Source organism: Protomyctophum parallelum, assembly GCF_964188405.1.
Source record: "Protomyctophum parallelum genome assembly, chromosome: 14".
Lineage (NCBI taxonomy): Eukaryota > Metazoa > Chordata > Actinopteri > Myctophiformes > Myctophidae > Protomyctophum > Protomyctophum parallelum.
In genome coordinates, this window is record NC_139709.1 from 9,054,219 (window position 1) to 9,079,912 (window position 25,694).

Consider the following 25,694-nt stretch of genomic DNA (forward strand, 5'->3'; position numbering starts at 1 on the left):
CTCGTTTATGAACATCTACATACAGTATAAGCAGTTTGTGTGCCGCAGCACACTTGTATATAGCTTAAGTGTCAAAGTATTATTTTTAGTAGCGGATGAGAGAGAGATAACAATAAAAAAACGAATAGAGCCAACGTTTAGGCAGGCATGGTTTGCCCTGAGGAAGGCAGTGTGCTTTCCTCAGGGCATACAGTACTTCATACTTGAGTGTGATGCGGCTACTTTGATCTCCTCGCAATTCTGTGTGTTTTACCAGCCATCTTTCTGACATATATATTTTCCATGGAAACGTTGATGGTCTCTGGTCTCTGTTGGCAGAATAAACAAGCCCTCCTGCCCACGCACGCACGCACGCACGCACGCACGCAACCGACACAGCACACACGCAACCGACACAGCACAGCGAATCACACAAACAAACTACACACACAACACGGGTGCCTACAAAAATTTTTGTCCCAGTGGCTGCAAGTGTGTGTGAGTGTGTGGCTGTGTGTGTGTGTGTGTGTACACCCATGACTGCTCTGCCCTTGACATGGATCCAATCATCCAAGCGTGCTGGATGGTTTAGTTAATTAAGCTTAATCTACCCCGAGAGACAGATATGAGTGCTGCTACTATGGCCCCGCTGAGGTGTCCCCCTCCACTCTCCTCTGGACCCCCCCCCCCCCCCCCCCCCCCCATGGAACCAACCATCAGGCCTGCATGTGCTCAAATGGATTCAGCTGCTTTGACAGGCTTAGGAAGAAATAAATTACATTTAATGGGATTTGAGTGAAAAAAGAAGGAAAAAAAAAGACAATGGCTACATACATTATACCGTACGTATACATATAAGGTGTTTTTATACACACACACACACACACACACAGACCCGTGCACATGCGCGGGCGACATTTTTGTGGGCTTTATGGGCTTTTTTTTGCGTTCTTTTGCAGTCTTTTTGTGGTTATTTGCCTTTATTGCCTATTCGCTGCCGCACACACACACACACACACACACACACACACACACACACACACACACACACACACACACACACACACACACACACACACACACACACACATATATACATATGAGTTATTTAAACTTACACGCAGGTCTGCTGGGAGACAGCAGGGTGTCGTTGGCTGTTTGTCGTAGAACTGAGAGTCTGCCTGCTGCTCTCTCCTCTTCGGTACGAGGCGACGCCCGACAGAGGAAGATGCCTCCGGAACTTCCCCGCTCCGAACACGTGGAACAGCGGGTTGAGGCAGCAGTGGCAGTACGCCAGCGTGTGGGTGACGTAGTACGCGTAAAACAACGCGTCAGTCTTCAGCGACTCCACGTCGATCGCCAGGGTATCCAAAAAGAGCACGACGTTGTACGGTACCCAGCAAACGAAAAACACGACAGTTATTGCCACGATCAGTTTTACAGCCTGCTGCTGTCCTTTCATTGCGCACCGCCTGACGGTCATGAATATGTGGAAGTAGCAGAAAAAGACGACTGCGAAAGGCAGGAGACAGAAGAGGTATAGGTACCTATGTACCTATGTCGGAGCGGCATCACTGCACTGGCTTCCGGTTGTTTTTAGGATTGATTTTAAAATTATTTTACTTGTCTATAAAGCCCTCAATGGTCTCGCACCTTCCTACCTACATGACTGCTTGCCTAAATATGTCCCAAACCGCTCGCTAAGGTCTTCCACTGCTGGCCTGCTCGCTTTGCCTAAAAAAATGGCAACTAAAAAATACGGGGAAGCAGCTTTTTGCTTCTACGGGCCATCGGCATGGAACAAGCTCCCTCTGTACCTTCGTCAGGCAGCCTCTGTAGACATTTTTAAAGCTCAGCTCAAGACCCACTTCTACAACATTGCCTTTAAGTGATCTTATATTTTGTGTTATTCATGTCCTCACTGTATTGCATTACTGCTTGTTTTTTAATGTCGTTGCCTTGCTTTTCTTTTATGCTTTGCTTTTATTTTATTCTCCATTGTTCTGTAAAGCACTTCTGTAGAGCTGCATTTGATGTCATGAAAGGTGCTATACAAATAAAGTTTTATTATTATTATTATTATTATGTGGAGGTAGGAGTACAGCCGTCGGGCCGGTGGATCTGAGTCGTCTTCACATAGAAAAACACCATAATAATCGTCATGTTGTTCAGTCAGTTCAGAGTTACAAGCGTTCCAGATGCTTACAGCGACACAGACCAGCCATATGGCGACGCTAGCCCAACGCACCCAGAGCGCCCTGCGGCCCTGTGCGGACGGAGAGGCAGCGTGGACCACAGCCACATATCGGTCCAGGGTCATGGCGGTGAGCAGCATCATGTAAGCGTCGACCCCCAAGGTGAAGAGGCCGCTCATCATTTTGCAGGCCCAGTCCCCAAAGCTCCAGCCGTGGAGTTGGTAAGACGCCCAAAATGGCAGAGTCACGGTCAAGAAGAGGTCGGAGATTACAAGCTGCAGAAGCAGACAGTCAGGCGGTGTCCTCTTGCCTCTTTCTCGAAGAAGAAGAACGCACAGGAGGAAGCTATTGCTGGGCAGACTAATGCAAAAGATTAGGCTATAGCTAATGGCGGAGAAGAGTCTTATTGAGTTATCTTCATCGTCTATCAACTCTATGGAACCGTTGGTGTAGTAGTCAGTGTACAGAGGCTCTGTGGTGAAGTTATCCATTCTTTTCAAGTTGAGAGGTTTTGAGGATCATAGGATGTTAACCCTGAAAGAGGACACTTTCTCTTAGAATCTTCTAATGGTTCTATTCTTATATATGTATTTATTTTTATAATAATATAAAAAGGAGGCATGCAAATGTTAATGAATTGGCCCAATTCAATTGGGTCAAACAGACTTAACTTAATTGCTTGGTTGTGCATGGGTCAGCTAAAAAGGTTTGGGAATTTAAGTATTTCATTCATTGAAACGTGCTCGTTTCATAATTTCATTTTCTTTATTTCTATGGACAACATGCATTAATCACCATCTGTAAATTATGCCAGTTTTTTTGCCAGCTGGCAAATTGCATTTAAATGTTAAACAGACATGAACATGAAAATTGGAACACAAACATTATAGGAACACTGGCATGGATGATTCATTGTAGATCGTGTGCCAGATTACCTTTTCTGAAATATGAGACATGATGCAATATCTCCCCCTCCCGCTTCCATTTACTGTGTGTATACATTGTGCATGCAACAGGTCAACAAAATGCTGCTCTGTCATTAATACACTCCAGCAGCTTAACAAGGCACTCTCGTGTTAGAAACTCCCAGCTCTGTTTTTTTTGTTTTTGTTTTTTTAAATAAATGAAATCCCTCTTTTGGCTACTAAATTTAAGTCAACATGCCTTACGAAGGCAATATTATACGCTAAAACTCAGTGACAGGCAGGTTCAGTCTGCCTGCTAATGGCTTAATTATTGAAACCAAACTGCCTGTTGTGGATGACATTAGACTGAAAACCTTGAGTTTTAGTTATTTAATCAGTAATAATCTCACGGAAGTGACCCTTCACTTGACTCTGCCCCCTAGTTCAGAAGCTCCTATACACTTTACTATAACTTTATGATCACTAGCAATATAATAATATGAACAATAAACCTTTGAATCAGCTTGAAATATTTCTTGGCATTTCTTGCAACATGGCTGAGAGTCTATAAGCCCTGCAATCCTAACAGATGTAAAAGTTTCACTAAACCACATTAATTAAAGGTTCAGTATTGAAAGCTTTATCTTAGAGGGGAATACCACTCATTTTCAACATTTTACTTTGTCATTAATATGTGATTCACACACACGCACACTTCAATTCAATTCAATTCAAAGGGCTTTATTGGCATGACAAAACATACGTTTACATTGCCAAAGCACAATACAGCAATACAATCAAAACAAAAATTATGTACATTTGAAAGTCAGAATCTTCAATAGATCAATTTCTATGTACCAATATCACTGGATGCAGGTATAGTGCAGGAATATACACAATATATACACACAGACACACACACACACACACACACACACACACACACACACACACACACACACACACACAAAAACACACATGAGTTATTTAATTATGATATAATAATTACACGCCGGTCTGCTGGGAGACAGCAGGGTGTCGTTGGCTGTTTGTCGTAGAACGGCGATTCTGCCTGCTGCTCTCTCCTCTTTGGTACGAGGCGACGCCCGACAGAGGAAGATGCCTCCGGAACTTCCCCGCTCCGAACACGTGGAACAGCGGGTTGAGGCAGCAGTGGTAGTACGCCAGTGTGTGGGTGATGTAGTACGCGTAAAACAACGCGTCAGTCTTCAGCGACTCCACGTCGATCGCCAGAGTATCCAAAAAGAGCATGAAGTTGTACGGTACCCAGCAAAAGAAAAACGCGACAGTTATTGCCGCAATCAGTTTTACAGCCTGCTGCTGTCTTTTCATTGCGCACCGCCTGACGGTCATGAATATGTGGAAGTAGCAGAAAAAGACGACGGCGAAAGGCAGGAGACAGAAGAGGCCTATGTGGAGGTAGGAGTTCAGTCGTCGGGCCAGTGGATCTGAGCCTTCTTCACACAAAACACCAGAATAATCGTCACGTTCAGTCAGTTCATAGTTACAAGTGTTCCAGATGCTTACAGCGACACAGACCAGCCATATGGCGACGCTAGCCCAACGCACCCAGAGCGCCCTGTGGCCCTGTGCGGACGGAGAGGCAGCGTGGACCACAGCCACATATCGGTCCATGGACATGGCGGTGAGCAGCATCATGAAAGCGTCGATCCCCAAGGTGAAGAGGCCGTTCATCATTTTGCAGGCCCAGTCCCCAAAGCTCCAGCCGTGGAGTTGGTAAGACGCCCAAAATGGCAGAGTCACGGTCAAGAAGAGGTCGGAGATTACAAGCTGCAGAAGCAGACAGTCAGGCGGTGTCCTCTTGCCTCTTTCTCGAAGAAGAAGAACGCACAGGAGGAAGCTATTGCTGGGCAGACTAATGCAAAAGATTAGGCTATAGCTAATGGCGGAGAAGAGTCTTATTGAGTTATCTTCATCGTCTATCGACTCTATGGAACCGTTGGTGTAGTAGTCAGTGTACAGAGGCTCTGTGGTGAAGTTATCCATTCTTTTCAAGTTGAGAGGTTTTGAGGATCATAGGATGTTAACCCTGAAAGAGGACACTTTCTCTTAGAATCTTCTAATGGTTCTATTCTTATATATGTATTTATTTTTATAATAATATAAAAAGGAGGCATGCAAATGTTAATGAATTGGCCCAATTCAATTGGGTCAAACAGACTTAACTTAATTGCTTGGTTGTGCATGGGTCAGCTAAAAAGGTTTGGGAATTTAAGTATTTCATTCATTGAAACGTGCTCGTTTCATAATTTCATTTTCTTTATTTCTATGGACAACATGCATTAATCACCATCTGTAAATTATGCCAGTTTTTTTGCCAGCTGGCAAATTGCATTTAAATGTTAAACAGACATGAACATGAAAATTGGAACACAAACATTATAGGAACACTGGCATGGATGATTCATTGTAGATCGTGTGCCAGATTACCTTTTCTGAAATATGAGACATGATGCAATATCTCCCCCTCCCGCTTCCATTTACTGTGTGTATACATTGTGCATGCCACAGGTCAACAAAATGCTGCTCTGTCATTAATACACTCCAGCAGCTTAAAAAGGCACTCTCGTGTTAGAAACTCCCAGCTCTGTTTTTTTTGTTTTAGTTTTTTTAAATGAAATCCCTCTTTTGGCTACTAAATTGAAGTCAACATGCCTTACGAAGGCAATATTATACGCTAAAACTCAGTGACAGGCAGGTTCAGTCTGCCTGCTAATGGCTTAATTATTGAAACCAAACTGCCTGTTGTGGATGACATTAGACTGAAAACCTTGAGTTTTAGTTATTTAATCAGTAATAATCTCACGGAAGTGACCCTTCACTTGACTCTGCCCCCTAGTTCAGAAGCTCCTATACACTTTACTATAACTTTATGATCACTATAGCAATATAATAATATAAACAATAAACCTTTGAATCAGCTTGAAATATTTCTTGGCATTTCGTGCAACATGGCTGAGAGTCTATAATCCATGCAATCCTAACAGATGTAAAAGTTTCACTAAACCACCTTAATTAAAGGTTCAGTATTGAAAGCTTTATCTTAGAGGGGAATACCACTCATTTTCAACATTTTACTTTGTCATTAATATGTGATACACACACACACACACACACACACACACACACACACACACACACACACACACACACACACACACACACACACACACACACACACACACACACGCACACTTCAATTAAATTCAAAGGGCTTTATTGGCATGAGAAAACATATGTTTACATTGCCAAAGCACAATACAACAATACAGCAATACAATCAAAACAAAAATGATGTACATTTGAAAGTCAGAATCTTCAATAGATCAATTTCTATGTACCAATATCACTGGATGCAGGTATAGTGCAGGAATATACACACTATATACACACACACACACACACACACACACACACACACACACACACACACACACACACACACACACACACACACACGAGTTATTTAACCATGATATAAAAATTACATGCCGGTCTGCTGGGAGACAGCAGGGTGTCGTTGGCCGTTTGTCGTAGAAGTGAGAGTCTGCCTGCTGCTCTCTCCTCTTTGGTACGAGGCGACGCCCGACAGAGGAAGATGCCTCCGGAACTTCCCCGCTCCGAACACGTGGAACAGCGGGTTGAGGCAGCAGTGGCAGTACGCCAGCGTGTGGGTGACGTAGTACGCGTAAAACAACGCGTCAGTATTCAGCGACTCCACGTCGATCACCAGGGTCTCCAAAAAGAGCACGACGTTGTACGGTACCCAGCAAACGAAAAACACGACAGTTATTGCCATGATCAGTTTTACAGCCTGCTGCTGTCCTTTCATTGCACACCGCCTGACGGTCATGAAAATGTGGAAGTAGCAGAAAAAGACGACGGCGAAAGGCAGGAGACAGAAGAGGCCTATGTGGAGGTAGTAGTACAGCTGTCGGGCCGGTGGACCCGAGTAGTCTTCACATAGAAAAAAACCAGAATAACCGTCACGTTCAGTCAGTTCAGAGTTACAAGCGTTCCAGATGCTTACAGCGACACAGACCAGCCATATGGCGACGCTAGCCCAACGCACCCAGAGCGCCCTGTGGCCCTGTGCGGACGGAGAGGCAGCGTGGACCACAGCCACATATCGGTCCATGGACATGGCGGTGAGCAGCATCATGTAAGCGTCGATCCCCAAGGTGTAGAGGCCGCTCATCATTTTGCAGGCCCAGTCCCCAAAGCTCCAGCCGTGGAGTTGGTAAGAAGCCCAAAATGGCAGAGTCACGGTCAAGAAGAGGTCGGAGATTACAAGCTGCAGAAGCAGACAGTCAGGCGGTGTCCTCTTGCCTCTTTCTCGAAGAAGAAGAACCCACAGGAGGAAGCTATTGCTGGGCAGACTAATGCAAAAGATTAGGCTATAGCTAATGGCGGAGAAGAGTCTTATTGAGTCATCTTCATCGTCTATCCACTCTATGGAACCGTTGGTGTAGTCGGTGTACAGAGGCTCTGTGGTGAAGTTATCCATTCTTTTCAAGTTGAGAGGTTTTGAGGATCATAGGATGTTAACCCTGAAAGAGGACACAGTTTCCAGCTAATCAGATATATTTTTTTATATATTGTTTTTAATTAAAAATAACTTCTAACCATCCAAAGTGAAAACAGAAAATATACTCAGACTGAGAGACCCAATCAGTGACAATGTAAACAAAAGGGGTTGCTACATTAACATAAATATATCTATGGTTTTGCTCACATTGGTTTGTAAAAAATAGAATAGAATTATGTTAAGACGGTCCCAAAAACACATTTTCCATTTAGAGATCAAACACAAGAATGTACGTATATTACTCCACATTAAAATAAATAGAAAATAATCACAAATTAGCTTTTTCTATAACAATCAAGACATCCCTTACCTTGTGCCTGTTACTCAGTGCAACTCTGTCTGACTCTTCAGCTGAATCTAAAGACAGACCTCCTTTCAGGTCAATGTGTCTTGTGTAAGAAGGGACTTCCACACACTGCCACTTGCTAGTTCAGAGCAATTTTATTGAGCAACGTTTCGGTCTTGCGACCTTCCTCAGGCTTAATTCAAGAATGGGCTGACAATGGCTACGTTTACATGAGCAGTTAAATCCCCTTTTCATTCCGAATTGAATTTCAATCCTATTAAACGTTGTTATGTAAACACCTACAAAAACTTACATCCGAATGAAAACGCTCGATGCGATCTAAAAACCATTCCGATGTCACTGGCCGGATTACTCCGATGTTCAATGCGATTGAAAGAAAATTGGACTCATGTATACACTAATTCGGATGTAAGTTCATTCTGGTCTTTCTGAGCATGCTCCAAGGCGCTCATATCCAAGGCGCGCCGAGGAGTTTGCATATAGAGCGCGTTATTTCGTTCCTTTTTTCAGATCCGAAATCCACAAAAAAACGTGGAGCAGCAGCAGATGACGATAACCCTGATCTGTGTGTATGTGTGTGTGTGTTCAACGGTCTCTCTCTCTCTCTCTCTCTCTCTCAAAAATAACGAGCGACCCGATACAATAATAATCAGTGTTGCGTGCCCTGGCCGTGCTGTAGATAATAAAGTACAAATAAAAACGAGATGATCACCTTCCCAGCGGAGAAGCGGAGCCGCAGCGGGTGGGGAAAAAAAGACGGTAAACATATTTGCCCGCCCTATCCAACCAGCAGCCTCAAAGCTACTGCAAATGAAATGATGGGATTTCAAAGTATCGTCTATTCGTCTTTCGTCTGTAATATGTTTGTATTGTTGAGACAGTCACAATGAATGAACTGCCTATATTTTGTGTCCAACAGATGGCGTAGTTTCACGTGAATTAACATGTATCATGTCTTCTATCACTTCTCCATATAAACACTCATTCGGAATGACCATTTCCCATGTAAACTTGCGGCAAAAAACATTACATCGGATGTATTTTATTCGGAAGTATTTATTCGGAACGATCACCCTTCATGTAAACGTAGCCATTGTCACTAAATACATTTCAGGAAGTGTAAACAACCAATCAAAATGCATGTAATTTATCCAAACAGATAACAGCTGTGAAGAACCTTGTCACGTGACTTGAAGGTGCAGTGTTTCTGTGAACATTCCTCATATATATCATTGAAAATAACAGTTTACAATAATACAGGGGAAAAGAATTATACATAAATGTCATGCCATACAATATACAAGGAAGACATACAGTAAAATGAGCAAATAAATGTCAAATGTAAGATCCTACTCTGTCCGAAAGAGTGGAAAAGAATAAGAAAAAAAAGAAAAAATTGCACCTTAAGTGCCTATAGTACCGGCTGGACAAGAAGTTCAGATCAACATTTTCTATAGCATAACATTCAATAGTAGTTCATCATTAAGCCCTTTGGGGTGTAAGGTTTGTAGAGTGTGGATCCAGTAGGCCTCACGTTGTTTTAAAAGGGCATCGTGGTTACTACCTCTTCTTGGAAGTTTGACTTGTTCTATACCAATAAAGCGGAAAGTAGAGATGTCATGTTTAAAGGAGAATTCCATGCTAGAATGCTTTCTTATCTTTCTTACCTTTCTTTGTAGTTGTTACGTCCCCACCAAAGAGGTCCAGGTGTTTTTTTGTGCAAAAACTCCTTATTGGCTATTTTCCCTACCATAAGCCCTCAATGAATTGCATTGCATTGAATGGGAATTGAATGGGGCTATGGGGTGTTATGCTAATTCGCTTATTTCCATCGAAAGAAGTAGTAAAGTGTGCCGCTTGGGATATTATTTACATTATGAAGAGAGGATATATACAAATAAATTGTAATTTTGAGCGATGGAAATAAGCGAATTAGCACAACACCCCATAGCCCCATTCAATTCCCATTCAATTCAATGCAATTCATTTAGGGCTTTTGGTAGAGGAAATAGCCAATAAGGAGCTTTTGTACAAAATAACACCTGGACCTCTTTGGTGGGGACGTAACAACTACAAAGAAAGGTAAGAAAGCCTTTTAGTATGGAATTCTCCTTTAAGGTCATTGAAATGCACTGCAACAGGGTATTCACGGTCGTTTCTTCTGATCGAACTCTTATGTTCACTCATTCTCTGTTTTAACTGTCTAGTAGTTTTGCCTATGTATGCTAAACCACAGGGACATTTGATCATATACACCACATGGGTTGACACACAAGTAATAATGTTATTGATCTTGAACTTCTTGCCAGTATGAGGATGGTTAAAAAAGGAGGTCTTATGTGTATTTCCACACTGGGCACAATGACCACAAGGATAGTTTCCTTGTGGGAGTGGACTTAACAGGGTCTGTCTGAGTGAGACCTGGGGAGATTGAAAGTCAGAGTGTACAAGCTGATCTTTTAGATTCTTACCCCGTTTAAAGGAGAATAGGGGTGGGTATTTGAATAGTGTAGCCAATTCAGGGTCAGAAGTTAAAATATGCCAATTTTGTTTAAAAATAGCTTTTATTCTATGTGAATAAGGAGAATATGTGGTTACACATGTGACCGAAAACTTCTTCTCTTTTTTCGGAGTTGTTTTCAAAAGCTCAGAACGAGGTTTATTTAAAGCTAATGTGTACGCTTTGTCAATACATTCAAGTGAATGACCTCTTTCGACAAACTTGGCTTTCATCTCAGATGATTTATCAATAAAATCCTCATTAGAGGAACAAACTCTTCTCATTCTGTAAAACTGACTAATGGGTAAAGACTTAATGAGAGCGGGGGGGTGGTTACTGGTGGCCAATAATAAAGTATTACGATCTGTTTCTTTCTGATAGAGGGTTGTAGACAGGTTACCTTCATTCACTACTATCCACATATCTAGGAAGTGTACTCTTGATTGGCTACATTCCATAGTGAATTTGAGATTAGAGTCAAAGCCATTCAATAATGTCAAAAAATGTTGAACTTCATCTAAGCCACCTTTAAAGACACAGCATATATCATCAATGTATCTATACCATTTAATAATGTTTTGTTTGTACATGTTTTTTTCAGAGTTGTAGACATATTTCTCTTCGAAATGTCCCATGAACAGATTGGCAAGATTGGGCGCAAAGATGGAACCCATGGATGTACCAGATACTTGTAAATGAAAATCATTGTCAAAACTAAAATAGTTGTATTTCAACACATAGGAGGCTAGATCAATGATAAATTGATTTGGTGGTATGCTTGTGTTGTCTCGACTGGCTAAATAGTATGTAAGAGCATCAAGACCAGCATCATGTGCTATGTTAGTATATAGGCTAGTGACATCTAAAGTCAGTAACCATGTCTCCTCAGGTAGATCGGAAATATCAGAAATCTTATTAATAAAGTCAGTAGAATCCCTTATATAGGAAGGCAGTTTATGAACAAAAGGTTTAATAAAAAAGTCTACATATTCTGACAGAAGAGAGAATTAATCTGTGCCACAATAGGTCGTCCGGGTGGATCAGTCATAGTTTTATGAATCTTTGGAAGTGTGTAAAACACAGGCCGGATTGGGTGTTGACTGTATATTAAGAAGTCAAATTCAGGTTTGGAGATGAAACCTTTGGTTCTTGCATTCTCCAAAAAAGTGAATATCTCACGCTGAAATGACAGGGTTGGATCACTTTTTAATTTTGTATAGAACTTTTTATCTGTCAACTGGGACAGAATTTCTAGTTTGTATTTATGAGTATCCTGAACCACTAAACCCCCACCATTATCCGCAGGTTTAAACACCAAGTCTTTATCATCGGGCAATGTGTCTTAGAATATGCACTGCTTGTGCTTGGAGAGAGAACTAAAACTCAGTGACAGGCAGGTTCAGTCTGCCTGCTAATGGCTTAATTATTGAAACCAAACTGCCTGTTGTGGATGACATTAGACTGAAAACCTTGAGTTTTAGTTATTTAATCAGTAATAATCTCACGGAAGTGACCCTTCACTTGACTCTGCCCGCTAGTTCAGAAGCTCCTATACACTTTACTATAACGTTATGATCACTATAGCAATATAATAATATAAACAATAAACCTTTGAATCAGCTTGAAATATTTCTTGGCATTTTGTGCAACATGGCTGAGAGTCTATAAGCCCTGCAATCCTAACAGATGTAAAAGTTTCACTAAACCACATTAATTAAAGGTTCAGTATTGAAAGCTTTATCTTAGAGGGGAATACCACTCATTTCCAACATTTTACTTTGTCATTAATATGTGATTCACACACACACACACACACACACACACACACACACACACACACACACACACACACACACACACACACACACACACGCACACTTCAATTACATTCAAAGGGCTTTATTGGCATGAGAAAACATATGTTTACATTGCCAAAGCACAATACAACAATACAGCAATACAATCAAAACAAAAATTATGTACATTTGAAAGTCAGAATCTTCAATAGATCAATTTCTATGTACCAATATCACTGGATGCAGGTATAGTGCAGGAATATACACACTATATACACATATATACACATGAGTTATTTAACTATGATATAAAAATTACACGCAGGTCTGCTGGGAGACAGCAGGGTGTCGTTGGCTGTTTGTCGTAGAAGTGAGAGTCTGTCTGCCTGCTGCTCTCTCCTCTTTGGTACGAGGCGACGCCCGACAGAGGAAGATGCCTCCGGAACTTCCCCGCTCCAAACACGTGGAACAGCGGGTTGAGGCAGCAGTGGCAGTACGCCAGCGTGTGGGTGACGTAGTACGCGTAAAACAACGCGTCAGTCTTCAGCGACTCCACGTCGATCGCCAGGGTATCCAAAAAGACCACGATGTTGTACGGTACCCAGCAAAAGAAAAACACAACAGTTATTGCCGCAATCAGTTTTACAGCCTGCTGCTGTCCTTTCATTGCACACCGCCTGACGGTCATGAATATGTGGAAGTAGCAGAAAAAGACGACGGCGAAAGGCAGGAGACAGAAGAGGCCTATGCGGAGGTAGGAGTACAGCCGTCGGGCCGGTGGACCTGAGTAGTCTTCACATAGAATAACACCATAATCATCGTCACGTTCAGTCTTAGAGTTACAAGCGTTCCAGATGCTTACAGCGACACAGACCAGCCATATGGCGACGCTAGCCCAACGCACCCAGAGCGCCCTGCGGCCCTGTGCGGACGGAGAGGCAGCGTGGACCACAGCCACATATCGGTCCAGGGTCATGGCGGTGAGCAGCATCATGTAAGCGTCGATCCCCAAGGTGAAGAGGCCGCTCATCATTTTGCAGGCCCAGTCCCCAAAGCTCCAGCCGTGGAGTTGGTAAGAAGCCCAAAATGGCAGAGTCACGGTCAAGAAGAGGTCGGAGATTACAAGCTGCAGAAGCAGACAGTCAGGCGGTGTCCTCTTGCCTCTTTCTCGAAGAAGAAGAACCCACAGGAGGAAGCTATTGCTGGGAAAACTAATGCAAAAGATTAGGCTATAGCTAATGGCGGAGAAGAGTCTTATTGAGTAATCTTCATCGTCTATCGACTCTATGGAACCGTTGGTGTAGTAGTCGGTGTACAGAGGCTCTGTGGTGAAGTTATCCATTCTTTTCAAGTTGAGAGGTTTTGAGGATCATAGGATGTTAACCCTGAAAGAGGACACAGTTTCCAGCTAATCAGATATATTTTTTTATATATTGTTTTTAATTAAAAATAACTTCTAACCATCCAAAGTGAAAACTGAAAATATACTCAGACTGAGAGACCCAATCAGTGACAATGTAAACAAAAGGGGTTGCTACATTAACATAAATATCTCTATGGTTTTGCTCACATTGGTTTGTAAAAAATAGAATAGAATTATGTTAAGACGGTCCCAAAAACACATTTTCCATTTAGAGATCAAACACAAGAATGTACGTATATTACTCCACATTAAAATAAATAGAAAATAATCACAAATTAGCTTTTTCTATAACAATCAAGACATCCCTTACCTTGTGCCTGTTACTCAGTGCAACTCTGTCTGACTCTTCAGCTGAATCTAAAGACAGACTTCCTTTCAGGGCAATGTGTCTTAGAATATGCACTGCTTGTGCTTGGAGAGAGAACTGTGTTCACGTATGTATACGTAACACTGCAAAAGAGCAAGGAAGTGACACTTCACTTGACTCTGTCTGGCCCCTGGTTGAAATGTTCCTGTATTTTACTGTATTGACTGTATGATCCCATCTGGCAATATACACTTTGGATCAGCTTCAAATATAGAAAACAAATATGAATCACAGAAGAAGATAGTCTAAAAGCTGATACTCCTAACAGGAGCTGTAAAGGTTCTAACTAAACATCTATAAACATTCTTAGAACATCTATTAGAATCTTCTAATGGTTCTTTACTTATATATGTATTTATTTTTATAATAATATGAAAAGGAGGCATATACAAATGTTAATGAATTGGCCCAATTCAATTGGGTCAAACAGACTTAAAACTTAAGTGCTTGGTTGTGCATGGGTCAGGTAAAAAGGTTTGGGAATTTGTGTTAAAGTATTTCATTCATTTGAAATGTGCTCGTTTCATAATTTAGATTTCATTTTCTTTATTTATTTGGGCAACATGATGCATTAATCACCATCTGTAAATTATGCCAGTTTTTTTGCCAGCTGGCAAATTGCATTTAAATGTTAAACAGACATGAACATGAAAATTGGAACACGAACATTATAGGAACACTGGCATGGATGATTCATTGTAGATCGCGTGCACCAGAGTAGACCTTTTCTGAAATATGAGACATGATGCAATATCTCCCCCTCCCGCTTCCATTTCCTGCATTCCCAGCTCTGTTTCTTTTTTCTGTTAATTTTGTTAATAAATGAAATCCCTCTTTTGGCTACTAAATTGAAGTCACCATGCCTTACGAATGCAATAGTATACGCTAAACCTCAGTGACAGGCAGGTTCAGTCTGCCTGCTAATTGCTTAATTATTTAAACCAAACTGCCTGTTGTGGATGACATTAGACTGAAAACCTTGAGTTTAAGTTTTTTAATCAGTAATAATCTCACTGAAGTGACCCTTCACTTGACTCTGCCCGCTAGTTCAGAAGCTCCTATACACTTTACTATAACTTTATGATCACTAGCAAATAGCAATATAAAACCTTATTTAATAACCTACATTTCTTGGCATTTCTTGCAACAAGTCTGAGAGTCTATAAGCCCTGCAATCCTAACAGATGTAAAAGATTTAACTAAACCACCTTAATTAAAGGTTCATTATTGAAAGCTTTATCTTAGAGGGGAATACCACTCATTTCCAACATTTTACTGTCATTAATATGTGATTCACAATGTTAATGATTTTTTTCAGAAAACAAATAAGGGAACCCGCACACTCATCTGCTCCAAAGGTTTATTTATTGACGACGTTTCGAGCCAAGGCTCTTCATCTGGTCAAACTGAGGAAGAGCCTTGGCTCGAAATGTCGTCAATATATAAACTTTTGCTTCCCTTCCCTCTTTTTCTGATGTCATTTTGAACCCAGCACCTCCACTAAAATGATGTGCGTATTTTACTATAGTTTCTGAATGATTTTTTCAGACCTACAGTTCTAGGAAACCAGCAGTGGCGTGCACAGATAGACACTAGGGGCTGTATTTTGCGTGTCTTAAGTACCAGGTCTTATTCCCTAACTTGAGTAAACTAAAGACCTGGAGGCGTGGTCAATGCCATTTGGCTATTCTGAGTGGCCAAAGAGCATTGATCACGCCTCCAGGTCTTTTAGTGTATGTCATTGTGTAATTAAGTGAACGTTTCGTGAAGATTCTTGTAAACCATGTTTTTTCTGTTCTATGGACCCTAGAGGACACAAAAAAAACGGTTTACATTTTTTTTCCCCGCCCTAACAATATTTTATCACCATGGCAATACATGGCAATGTGTAGCAATATTTCGTGTCTGTCTGTATTTCTGTCGACATCATTTCTCCAAATCTGCTAGGCCGATTAACACCAAATGTGGTCCAGGAGTGTATGATGTGCTCTGGAAGACCCCATAAAAATGTCACCACGATCGGCCCATAGGTGGCGCTACAGCACCAAATTCAAAACGAAAATTCATGATTATTCACAAACTACTTGTCCAATTTCAATGACATTGGCTAGGTTGTTGTACCATGGGCTGAAGCACAAGCCCAGAAAGTTTGACCACAATCCACCAATAGGTGGCGCTACAACAACAGATTCAATATGCAATTTCACAAGGTGCTACCTGACCAATTTTCCACAAAAACCTTGAATAATCAGTAACGGACAGTTTTATTTCAAATCAAAGGGTTTATTTACGAACGTGTCATGCTCAACTGTACAAAGAATCACTGTAGGTATCATCGTCATCACTCTCAGCATCATCTTTTGTATGATTATCACATGAACCCTCAGCAGCCTCACATTTGCAGAGCTCTGTGAATGGAAGGTTATTACGTTTGCAAGAACAGCGGCCTCTACACTTGCTGGCAACACATGCACACTTGACGAGTTCAACAACGGCCTCTGGTGCAGGTGGAACCTTTGAGACTACAGGGACACACCTTCCATCATCTTGTTGCTTCCATCCTAAAGAAAGTGGATCTAAAACATGTGGCTCAGAAACGATGTCTTGTGCCCATACATTGGCTTGCCAATGTGCTCGCAGAATGTGTTCGACGATGGACCCTTGCGTTGGACATATCTTTTCAACACCCTGATTGCCCTTGAGCTGTTTAAACATGTGCCACCGAAGTACTTCAGCTGATTTAAACCCAGGTTTGAAGAGCTGACACACAAACTTTTCACAACCGGCTAACACGTCCAAGGATGGATGAGGGCCAACACCAAGTTCAGCAAGTGCATGGAGAACATCATCACCAGTCTTCATGAACGATTTGAAGCAGGAAGATTGACCTTTTCCTCGGATGTGACCAGTGGTATCGCAACCAGTGAGCGTGTGGAATCCTGGCAATGCGGCTGCTCGTTTGGGGCCAATGGCCGTGTAGATTGGTCTGAGTTTTATCGTCCGTCTTTGATCTCCTGTGCCCATGATGATTGCACTCTCTGGTTGAAGGTCTGGTACCCTTCGAAGGGCAAGTACCAAAACATCAGTGTCACATGAGTATATATGTGGCATTTTACCTAAATGACTCACTGCTGTGGCATACATAACCAGTAACGTATCCGCCTCTTCTTGTGTACTTGTGATGTTCACCATTTTTGTGTTTGTGGACATGACACCCTTGTGTGTGTGTGTTGTGATTGGTAGCTTGCAAAGATCAACAGCTTTTTGTGCAAGGTAGAGGACGAGGTTGGCCTTGGTTTCCTTGCTTCCGAGGAAAGCCTTGAAGTCTTTGACTGGTGTGTTATCCTCTATTTTATACCCCTTTTCTTGTGCTCTTCCTGCTGTACGGAGATGTCTTGTTCTGTCCTTCATGGAGTAAATGTGTGTGTTCCCACAATGTTCTGCAGGTCCAGATCTCTTGAGGACTTGGCAACGAGAAGCAAGCGAACAAACAAGGAGTTTGTTGCTTTCAAGCTGACTATTTCAGATGATGCCTTAAGCTTGATAGTTTTGCATCCATCTTTCCAGGTCAGATACTTCAGCTTCGTCATTTTGTCCCACATGTTCTTTTCCCCTCTGACCCTCTGATTCACAAAAGTTTCAAGTGCTCTGCTCCCTCGTAACTCAATGTCCAATACATGGCTCTGCACTGCTGTTGTCATTATTTGTTTGGAAACAAAGTTGACTAACTTAATTTCAACTTCATCATCGTTTTCTGGAGGACAGAAGGGGTTTGCGCTGGTCAACACATCCTTGAGTTGTTTCACAGATTTCTCCTGTCGTGCATTTCTAGTTGCTGAGTGTTGGTGATGCTTCTTTGGGTTGGCATCAGCTATGTTAAGTAGGCGCTCAGTTTCACCAGCCAGTCTTGCTAGTACTGGGGTACTCAGACAGTATTTCAGCAGACCCTGAGGATCAGTGGTTAAGCCAGAAATGGCACCTTCTCCTTTATGAATCTTGTTCATAACCAGATTAACACACCCAAGCATGGTGAAGCTTTAAGTTATTGTTGATTATATAAATAAATATTGCTTTGTGCACTTTTAAAAGCAGTGTCTTCATCCTTTGTTTAATTTCATGAAAATCATTCTGGTAATTTTTGAAGCTCATGCATTTACTTCTTAAATGGGTTACTGGAGCGCCATCTATGGGTGTATTATGATCACATTTGCATGGCTTGTGCAGAAGCCCTTGGTGCATGAACCCAGTAATTTTCATTGAAATTGGACAAGTAGTTTGTGAATAGTCATACATTTGCCTTTTGAATTTGTTGCTATAGCGCCACCTATGGGCCGATCGTGGTGATCTTTTTGGGGGGTCTTCTACAGCACATCATACACTCCTGGACCAAATTTGGTGTAAATCGGCCTGGCAGATTTGGAGATATGATGTCGACAGAAATACAGACAGACACGAAATATTGCTACACATTGCCATGTATTGCCATGGTGATAAAATATTGTTAGGGCGGGGGGAAAAAATGTAAACCGTTTTTTTTGTGTCCTCTAGGGTCCATAGAACAGAAAAAACATGGTTTACAAGAATCTTCACGAAACGTTCACTTAATTGGATTCTGCTACATAACTACATACACTATTTAGTTTACTCAAGTTAGGGAATAAGACCTGGTACTTAAGACACGCAAAATACAGCCCCAGGGGTGCTAGAGCACCACCTGCCCTTGCCCTCTGGACAGCAATGTGCCCTTTTGAAAAAAAATTCACATGAGAAAACGGTTGCGCCTTTCTTCGTCCTTTTTTTCTTCCAAACTTGACTACGGTAGCGGTGGTCTCAAAAACACAAGGGAAACTTTGACAGAAAAAGACTCGCTCACCGTATAGAAAATAGAAGTAAAACTCCTTGGTCTGAGACTTAAGAAAATATTTTTTCTTTTATTTTATCATGCTCATAAAGTGCTCTGTGCTCAAAGTGCAATTAAAAAGCAAACATTTCGGTCCTAAGACCTTCATCAGTGCTATCATAGCACTGATGAAGGTCTTAGGACCGAAATGTTTGCTTTTTAATCAGTGCTATCATAGCACTGACGAAGGTCTTTGGACCGAAATGTTTGCTTTTTTAATCAGTGCTATCATAGTACTGACAAAGGTCTTATAGGACCGAAACGTTTGCTTTTTAATATAAAATATATATTTTTTCTCTCAGTCTCAGTCCAAGGAGTTCTATTTTCTATACGGTGAGCGAGTCTTTTTCTGTCAAAGTTTCCCTTACATTTATTTTTGTACAGTGTACAGTTTGTGGACCATAGTGACATTGATCAATTCTTGATAAAAAAAAAGCTTCTAATTTATTATTTATGCCCCAAAATCTATAAATCTCACACTATTAAGGCAACGGCCGGTTCCACAAGGTGCCCTTTTTTCACGTGAGCACCTGCCCCTCTAAATGTCTGTGCACGCCACTGGAAACCAGAATGGGGGGGACTTTTTTATTATTTCCACACAACAGCTCAAAGGTATATTAATGACATAGTAAAATGTTGAAAATGAGTGGTATTCTCCTTAATGATTCTGGCATTGAATAAAATATCAGAATATTAAAGGCCTCATAAAAATGATAATGAACTTTGCATCAGTTAAACCACTGTGCTGAGTTGACCATCTGATGATACACAAAAGAAGAAGTTAAACCACAATGATTCAAATGTGCTTGTTTCATAATTTATTGAATTTATTTTATTTATGCACGAGGATGACGACATGCATTAGTCAACATGTCTGTAAATGTGCCAGTGTTAGCCAGCTGGCAAAATCTAAATATAAGCGCGAACACAGGAAGATTGAAACCCGTACATTGGAACATTCAGATTGATATGCAAGTGAAGCAAGACTTTGTTGAAGTATTGGACGTTATGCAATATCTGTGTCTTCCTCTTGTCATTTGTCCTGTGTGTTTGTGCCACAGTTCAACCAATCTCCATTCCACATGCCACAAGTATGAACTGCACTATTAGTCCAAGATTCGTTCAAAGTAGGATTACTATATGGTTAAATGTGAAAGGTTTGAATGTTCCCAGAGTATGTTTTACTGTGTGAGTTTGTGCAGCTTTGTATGGTTTGTAAGAAAATATCATTTAAGAATAATGAAGTATTTCACCAAATTGCATTAAAAATAATTATTAATAATTAAATAACAAAAAGTGCTCTTGATTGAATCAAGAGAATCAAGAAGGTTTTATTTGTCACGTCTCATAGAGGTACAAGAAGCGGAATTCAATTTGTACAGTCCACAAAGTATACTGAACTAGAACTGTCCACAAAGTATACTGAACTAGAACTGTGCTGAAATCTTTACCAGTGAAATAATAGAGCCTGCCTAGTGCCTGCTTGCTCAGGGGATATTGAATCTTGACCATCAGGTCAGAATTCGTGTCATGATCTAAATGTCTCACTGGAACAGCAGGGAGAAGAAAATGCAACAATCCCCCAATTGTATAAGTTATGTTGTACACTACATCATACAGATTGTACAAAAAATATATTGGATCCATGCATAAAAATCTAACCTAGAGGCTTTAACTAATTATACAATCTAATAAAACATATGGCTGACGTGACTTTCACAACATTTTACTCGTCTCTGACCAAAGAATATTGTCAGCATCTTCTCTGGAATTAATACACTCTGTGTTCGCACGCACGCACGCAGGCACACACACACACACACACACACACACACACACACACACACACACAACCACAGAGTGACTGTGTGTCAGATAAGGCTCAGTGACGGTAATTCACTCGTATTAGTTCCTGTTCCTTACACACATACAGCATGTTTATGCATATATATTTATACATGTACAGTGTGTGTGTGTGTGTGTGTGTGTGTGTGTGTGTGTGTGTGTGTGTGTGTGTGTGTGTATGTGTGTGTGTGTGTGTGTGTGTTTTGAGCTTGTAGATCTTCACTATGAATAAAAGTGGTGTTCCTTGAGAGTATGACGTACCTACCTATTTGTACAGGAAATCTATGGAAAATACAGGATCAAGCATTGCACAAAATATTTTGTCTCTTCACTATATCCTGAATAACAGAAAATAAAGTTGCCTGGAATTTTCTGAGGGGAAAGTGTTGAAAATGCAGTAAGGCATTGAATTGAATGATTGATTGAAATATTTATTAACAGTTTGTAGAATTACAGTACATTTCAAGCACAAACTCAATACAAAGACTGTTAACTGTGAGTGGACGACCCAATTAAGCATTACACTTGTTTACAACAGGGTCCACATTGTTCAATTCATCAAAACATTTAGAGACATACAAATAGGCAAATATTTTCTAGATTTCCTTTTGCTTTAAGTAGCATGTGACATGTCAAACTAGGGGGTTTTAATGATGCTGAATCCATTCCAAGCATTAGTTTTGCATAAAAACACTCCTTGGGCTAAAAACGGCCATAACCGTCATCACAAATGTGATGAGGTCAGTGCTTGGTCAATGCTTGGAATGGATTCAGCATCATGAAAACCCCCTAGTTTGACTCGTCACATGCTACTGAAAGCAAAAGGAAATCTAGAACATATTTGCCTTATAGTATGTCTATGGTGGCCTACTGTACAGGCCTTTCCCCTCAAACAATTCCAGGCAACGTTATTTCTGTTATTCAGGATATATTGAAGATACAAAATCAGCTGAGTTTGTTTTTTTTGCAATTAGTTTGAGGTCAAATTACAGTAATTACTGGACTACGGACGGTACATTGGTATATGGGCAAAGATGTTTGAAAAGCTAGAGCTAGAATGAGAACTCCTCTCCACTAGTGAGGGATGTTATAGTCCCTAGCCGGGTGCTTCGCCTAGGGATGCTGTTTCTACGGTGCCGGGCCCAACCTTTCAACATCCTCTTCATGTGGCTTTGGAATTTAACCCCCACAAACACATAGAACACGGGGTTAAGGCAACAGTGAGAGAAAGCAAGGAACCGGCTGACGTAGAAAGCATAATCGAGTGGTTTGCTGTAGCTTTCGCAGGTTTTGGACATCGTCGCCGAGTCCACAGCTGGTTGTGGGTGACGAGATATGGATCTCAGGAAAATAACGATATTGTACGGTGCCCAGCCCACAAAGAAAACCACCACCAGTGTAAAAATTAGATTTAAAGTTTTGTGCCTTCTCCTTTGAGCATTTGTTCGGTACAGCCTGCGCAATATCTGTGTGTAGCAAAAACAGACGATCAGTAAAGTCAGTACGAAGAGGACATTTTGTTGATAAGTTCCCCATAGCTTCCAATAATGATCTTCATAATCGCAATACATTCTAAGATCTTGTTCCATTACTTTGTAGAAGATGACAGCGGGAGAGGCCAGCACCGGGCTCACAGTCCAAACGACGATAGACGCCAGGACGCCGTAGAAGCCCTTGGTGTCGGACACGAGGTTGGACAGCGGCCAGGCGACAGCAACATAGCGATGGATGGTCATCATGATGACGAGGATACCGCTGCTATAGAAGCCCACGTAGAAGACAAAGTTGACCGCTTTGCAGGCTGTCTCCCCTAACGTCCATCCGTTCACCTGGTCGAAGGCCCAGAAGGGCAGACCTACGGTGAAGATGAGGTCTGAGACGGCCAGGTTCAGGGTGAAAACGTTGATGAGAGATTTGATGTTCTCGTACTTGGCCAGGATCACCACGACCAGAATGTTGCCAAACAAGCTGAGGGCCACCACGACGGAAAAGAATGACGTGTTGAATATGGCTCCAAAATGGACTACGTCTGTCTTGTTACACAGCTCATCTTCATAATCATCGTCATAATCATATTGCATGGTGGTTGTGAACATATTTTGTTCCTCCATGTTCCTTCAGGGAGAGAGAGAAATATATCGGTTTAGAAGAATTGAAAAAACAGCAGTTGAGGAAGCAAATGTATAACATGGGAAACAAAAGTCATCATATTTCACAGAATGTTCGCTTAATGCTTACCTCAATCATAGAGCATTGATGATGCCGAGATACCTGGGTTGTGGACACAAGTTCCAGAAGTACCTTGAACAATGCCTTGTTTTATGTGCATGTGACAGAAAAGGTGAACAGAAAATAGGAATTAGGTAAAGAACACTTCCTGAATATTAGCCTATACTGAACATCATTTGAGAGAAATACCTCATGTGAGGTAAACACAATGAATGTCCTATAAGCCTTTGATGCACACAGCCAACTGTGCAGGGCTTTGGTTTTCTGCCATATTATGTACCGCTATGTCTTGACTATTCATTCTCAGAATCAAAACATTTTGTAACTAAATTATGTCTATGACTGAGCCAAGTAGCCTACATATAGCATATTCTCCGTCCAACTTGAATTACAGCATACTATAAGTCCAAGTTGGATGATGCATGTCACAGCATGTGTAACGCCCGGGATTCGAACTCGGGGCCTCCCGCGTGAAAGTCCAACATCTTAATAACCACTAGACCAAAGGGATATCTCTCTGGACTGGGGGAGATATTAGACTTTTGAGGCCATCAGGCAGGCAGAGGCTCTGAGCCTCATTGCTACACTCACCTCCCTTTTGACCTCCTCCCACGGGGAAACCCGATCCGGGTCACGGTACCAATGTAACGCCCGGGATTCGAACTCGGGCCTCTCGCGTGAAAGTCCCAACATCTTAACCACTGTCCCTCTGGACCGGGGGAGACAGCAGAGGCTCTGAGCCACTCGGCTACACATGTGTAACAGGGTATTTGTCATTAGGTTAGAGACATACAAATAGTAAATACATAAAGGAAGTTCGTTTTTTTGGTGTGTGCCAATTAAAAATCATACCCGTGTGGGTGTGAAGTGAGGGGCGCTCTGTATCATTATACATCATCATAAATCATAAACTGAATTTATGTGATTGGTTAGCTTATTTGCTCGGCTACAGCATATGACGTACATTTTCCCTTCATTGTCAATGGCAGTTAATATTTGAGTTGCCACGAATTTATGTCATATTTGAGGCACATACATGACCTAATTTCTCCTTTCATTGTCAATGGCAAATATGAGAAGTGAGAAGTGAGAAGTGAGGTGACAAAAGCCCTCAAACAGTGGAAATGTGAGTACTTTGTCCTCCATAGCTACATAATTGTAGTGAAACATAATCACAGTGAGCTGAGCATAATAAAACCAGAGCCTCAGCACAGGGCAAAGGGCTGGAGGAGCACCACCAGCAAGAGGAAACGGACCCGACCCGACCTATAGGGCAGAGAACTCTATAGGGCAGAGAACTCTATAGGGCAGAGAACTCTATAGGGCAGAGAACTCTATAGGGCAGAGAACTCTATAGGGCAGAGAACTCTATAGGGCAGAGAACTCTATAGGGCAGAGAACTCTATAGGGCAGAGAACTCTATAGGGCAGAGAACTCTATAGGGCAGAGAACTCTATAGGGCAGAGAACTCTATAGGGCAGAGAACTCTATAGGGCAGAGAACTCTATAGGGCAGAGAACTCTATAGGGCAGAGAACTCTATAGGGCAGAGAACTCTATAGGGCAGAGAACTCTATAGGGCAGAGAACTCTATAGGGCAGAGAACTCTATAGGGCAGAGAACTCTATAGGGCAGAGAACTCTATAGGGCAGAGAACTCTATAGGGCAGAGAACTCTATAGGGCAGAGAACTCTATAGGGCAGAGAACTCTATAGGGCAGAGCCACCCAGGGTGGAGCCCAACGCACGCACGCACGACGCTCGCACGCACGACGACGCTCGCACGCACAACGCTCGCACGCACACACGCACGACGCTCGCACGCACGCACGCATGCACGCACGCACGCACGCACGCACGCACGCACGCACGCACGCACACATTACAAGATGTAAACAAATAAACTAACACACAGGGTGGATGCTGAAAAAGCTTACAAAAACGCAGATTCCCGCATCTCCTGTCCGTCCGTCCGTCACCCACCCTTGCCTCCATATATGGACATGCCTCGTGACATCACGTCTCCATATATGGTCACGCCTCGTGACATCACGTGACATCATGAAGACCCTTAGAGGTCCATATATGGTGCATGCCTCGTGACACGTCACGCCACCATGGGCATCTCACCTTATATGAAGATCATGACACTGACCTCATCTTACTGTGTATAACCATACATGGAGAAGACTAGATCTGCTGCATATTATGTTGTTGATCTGACCCCACCCCAGGGGCGAATTTTATAACTGGGGGGGGGGGGGACATTTCATGAGGGGAGGGGGCACTTTTGCGCATAATTACGCAGATTCTTTAGCGGATTTCACGGCAAAACACTGCCAACACAGCAAAACACATGCAGCCACGGTACTTTTTTATTTGCAGGGGATAATCCCCCCCTCCTCATGGAACTGAGGGGGTCGACCCCCCCCCCACCCCCCCTATCTGCGTGCCCTTAAGAGTATACTATGAATAGAGAAGACACCTGAGTTCTCCTCCCATCCACTTGCATTAAGTTGCTCTAAAGCGCATGAGGTGATTTCACTCCTCCTTCCGTGTAGGAACAGAGTGCATTCTGGGATGGTTTTGCCCCAAACACATGAACGCGCTGCCGTTGACT

At 42.1% G+C, this 25,694-nt stretch overlaps 4 protein-coding genes across 4 annotated transcripts in view; 1 reads left to right on the plus strand and 3 right to left on the minus strand.

Annotated features, from left to right (window-relative positions):
* The window catches only part of LOC310870115 (FYVE and coiled-coil domain-containing protein 1-like), a gene marked incomplete at its 5' end in the record, with an annotated part of 300,865 nt that overhangs the window by 236,072 nt on the left and 39,099 nt on the right, over positions 1 to 25,694 (plus strand). The window lies entirely within an intron of this gene.
* Positions 6,540 to 7,628, minus strand: LOC310870489 (C-C chemokine receptor type 8-like; the record flags this gene model as incomplete). The annotated part of the gene is made up of 1 exon (XM_083781722.1): positions 6,540 to 7,628. The coding sequence occupies one exon, from the start codon at positions 7,626 to 7,628 to the stop codon at positions 6,606 to 6,608; it is 1,023 nt and encodes a 340-aa protein (XP_083637848.1). The 3' UTR covers positions 6,540 to 6,605.
* LOC310870492 (C-C chemokine receptor type 5-like) lies at positions 12,614 to 14,131 on the minus strand (the record flags this gene model as incomplete). Its single annotated transcript, XM_083781728.1, has 2 exons — positions 14,046 to 14,131; positions 12,614 to 13,697 (listed from the first exon to the last, which is right to left on the minus strand). The coding sequence occupies exon 2, from the start codon at positions 13,652 to 13,654 to the stop codon at positions 12,614 to 12,616; it is 1,041 nt and encodes a 346-aa protein (XP_083637854.1). The 5' UTR covers positions 13,655 to 13,697; positions 14,046 to 14,131.
* LOC310870493 (chemokine XC receptor 1-like) lies at positions 21,900 to 23,018 on the minus strand (the record flags this gene model as incomplete). The annotated part of the gene is made up of 1 exon (XM_083781729.1): positions 21,900 to 23,018. Exon 1 carries the CDS (start codon positions 22,956 to 22,958, stop codon positions 21,900 to 21,902), a length of 1,059 nt encoding a protein of 352 aa, XP_083637855.1. The 5' UTR covers positions 22,959 to 23,018.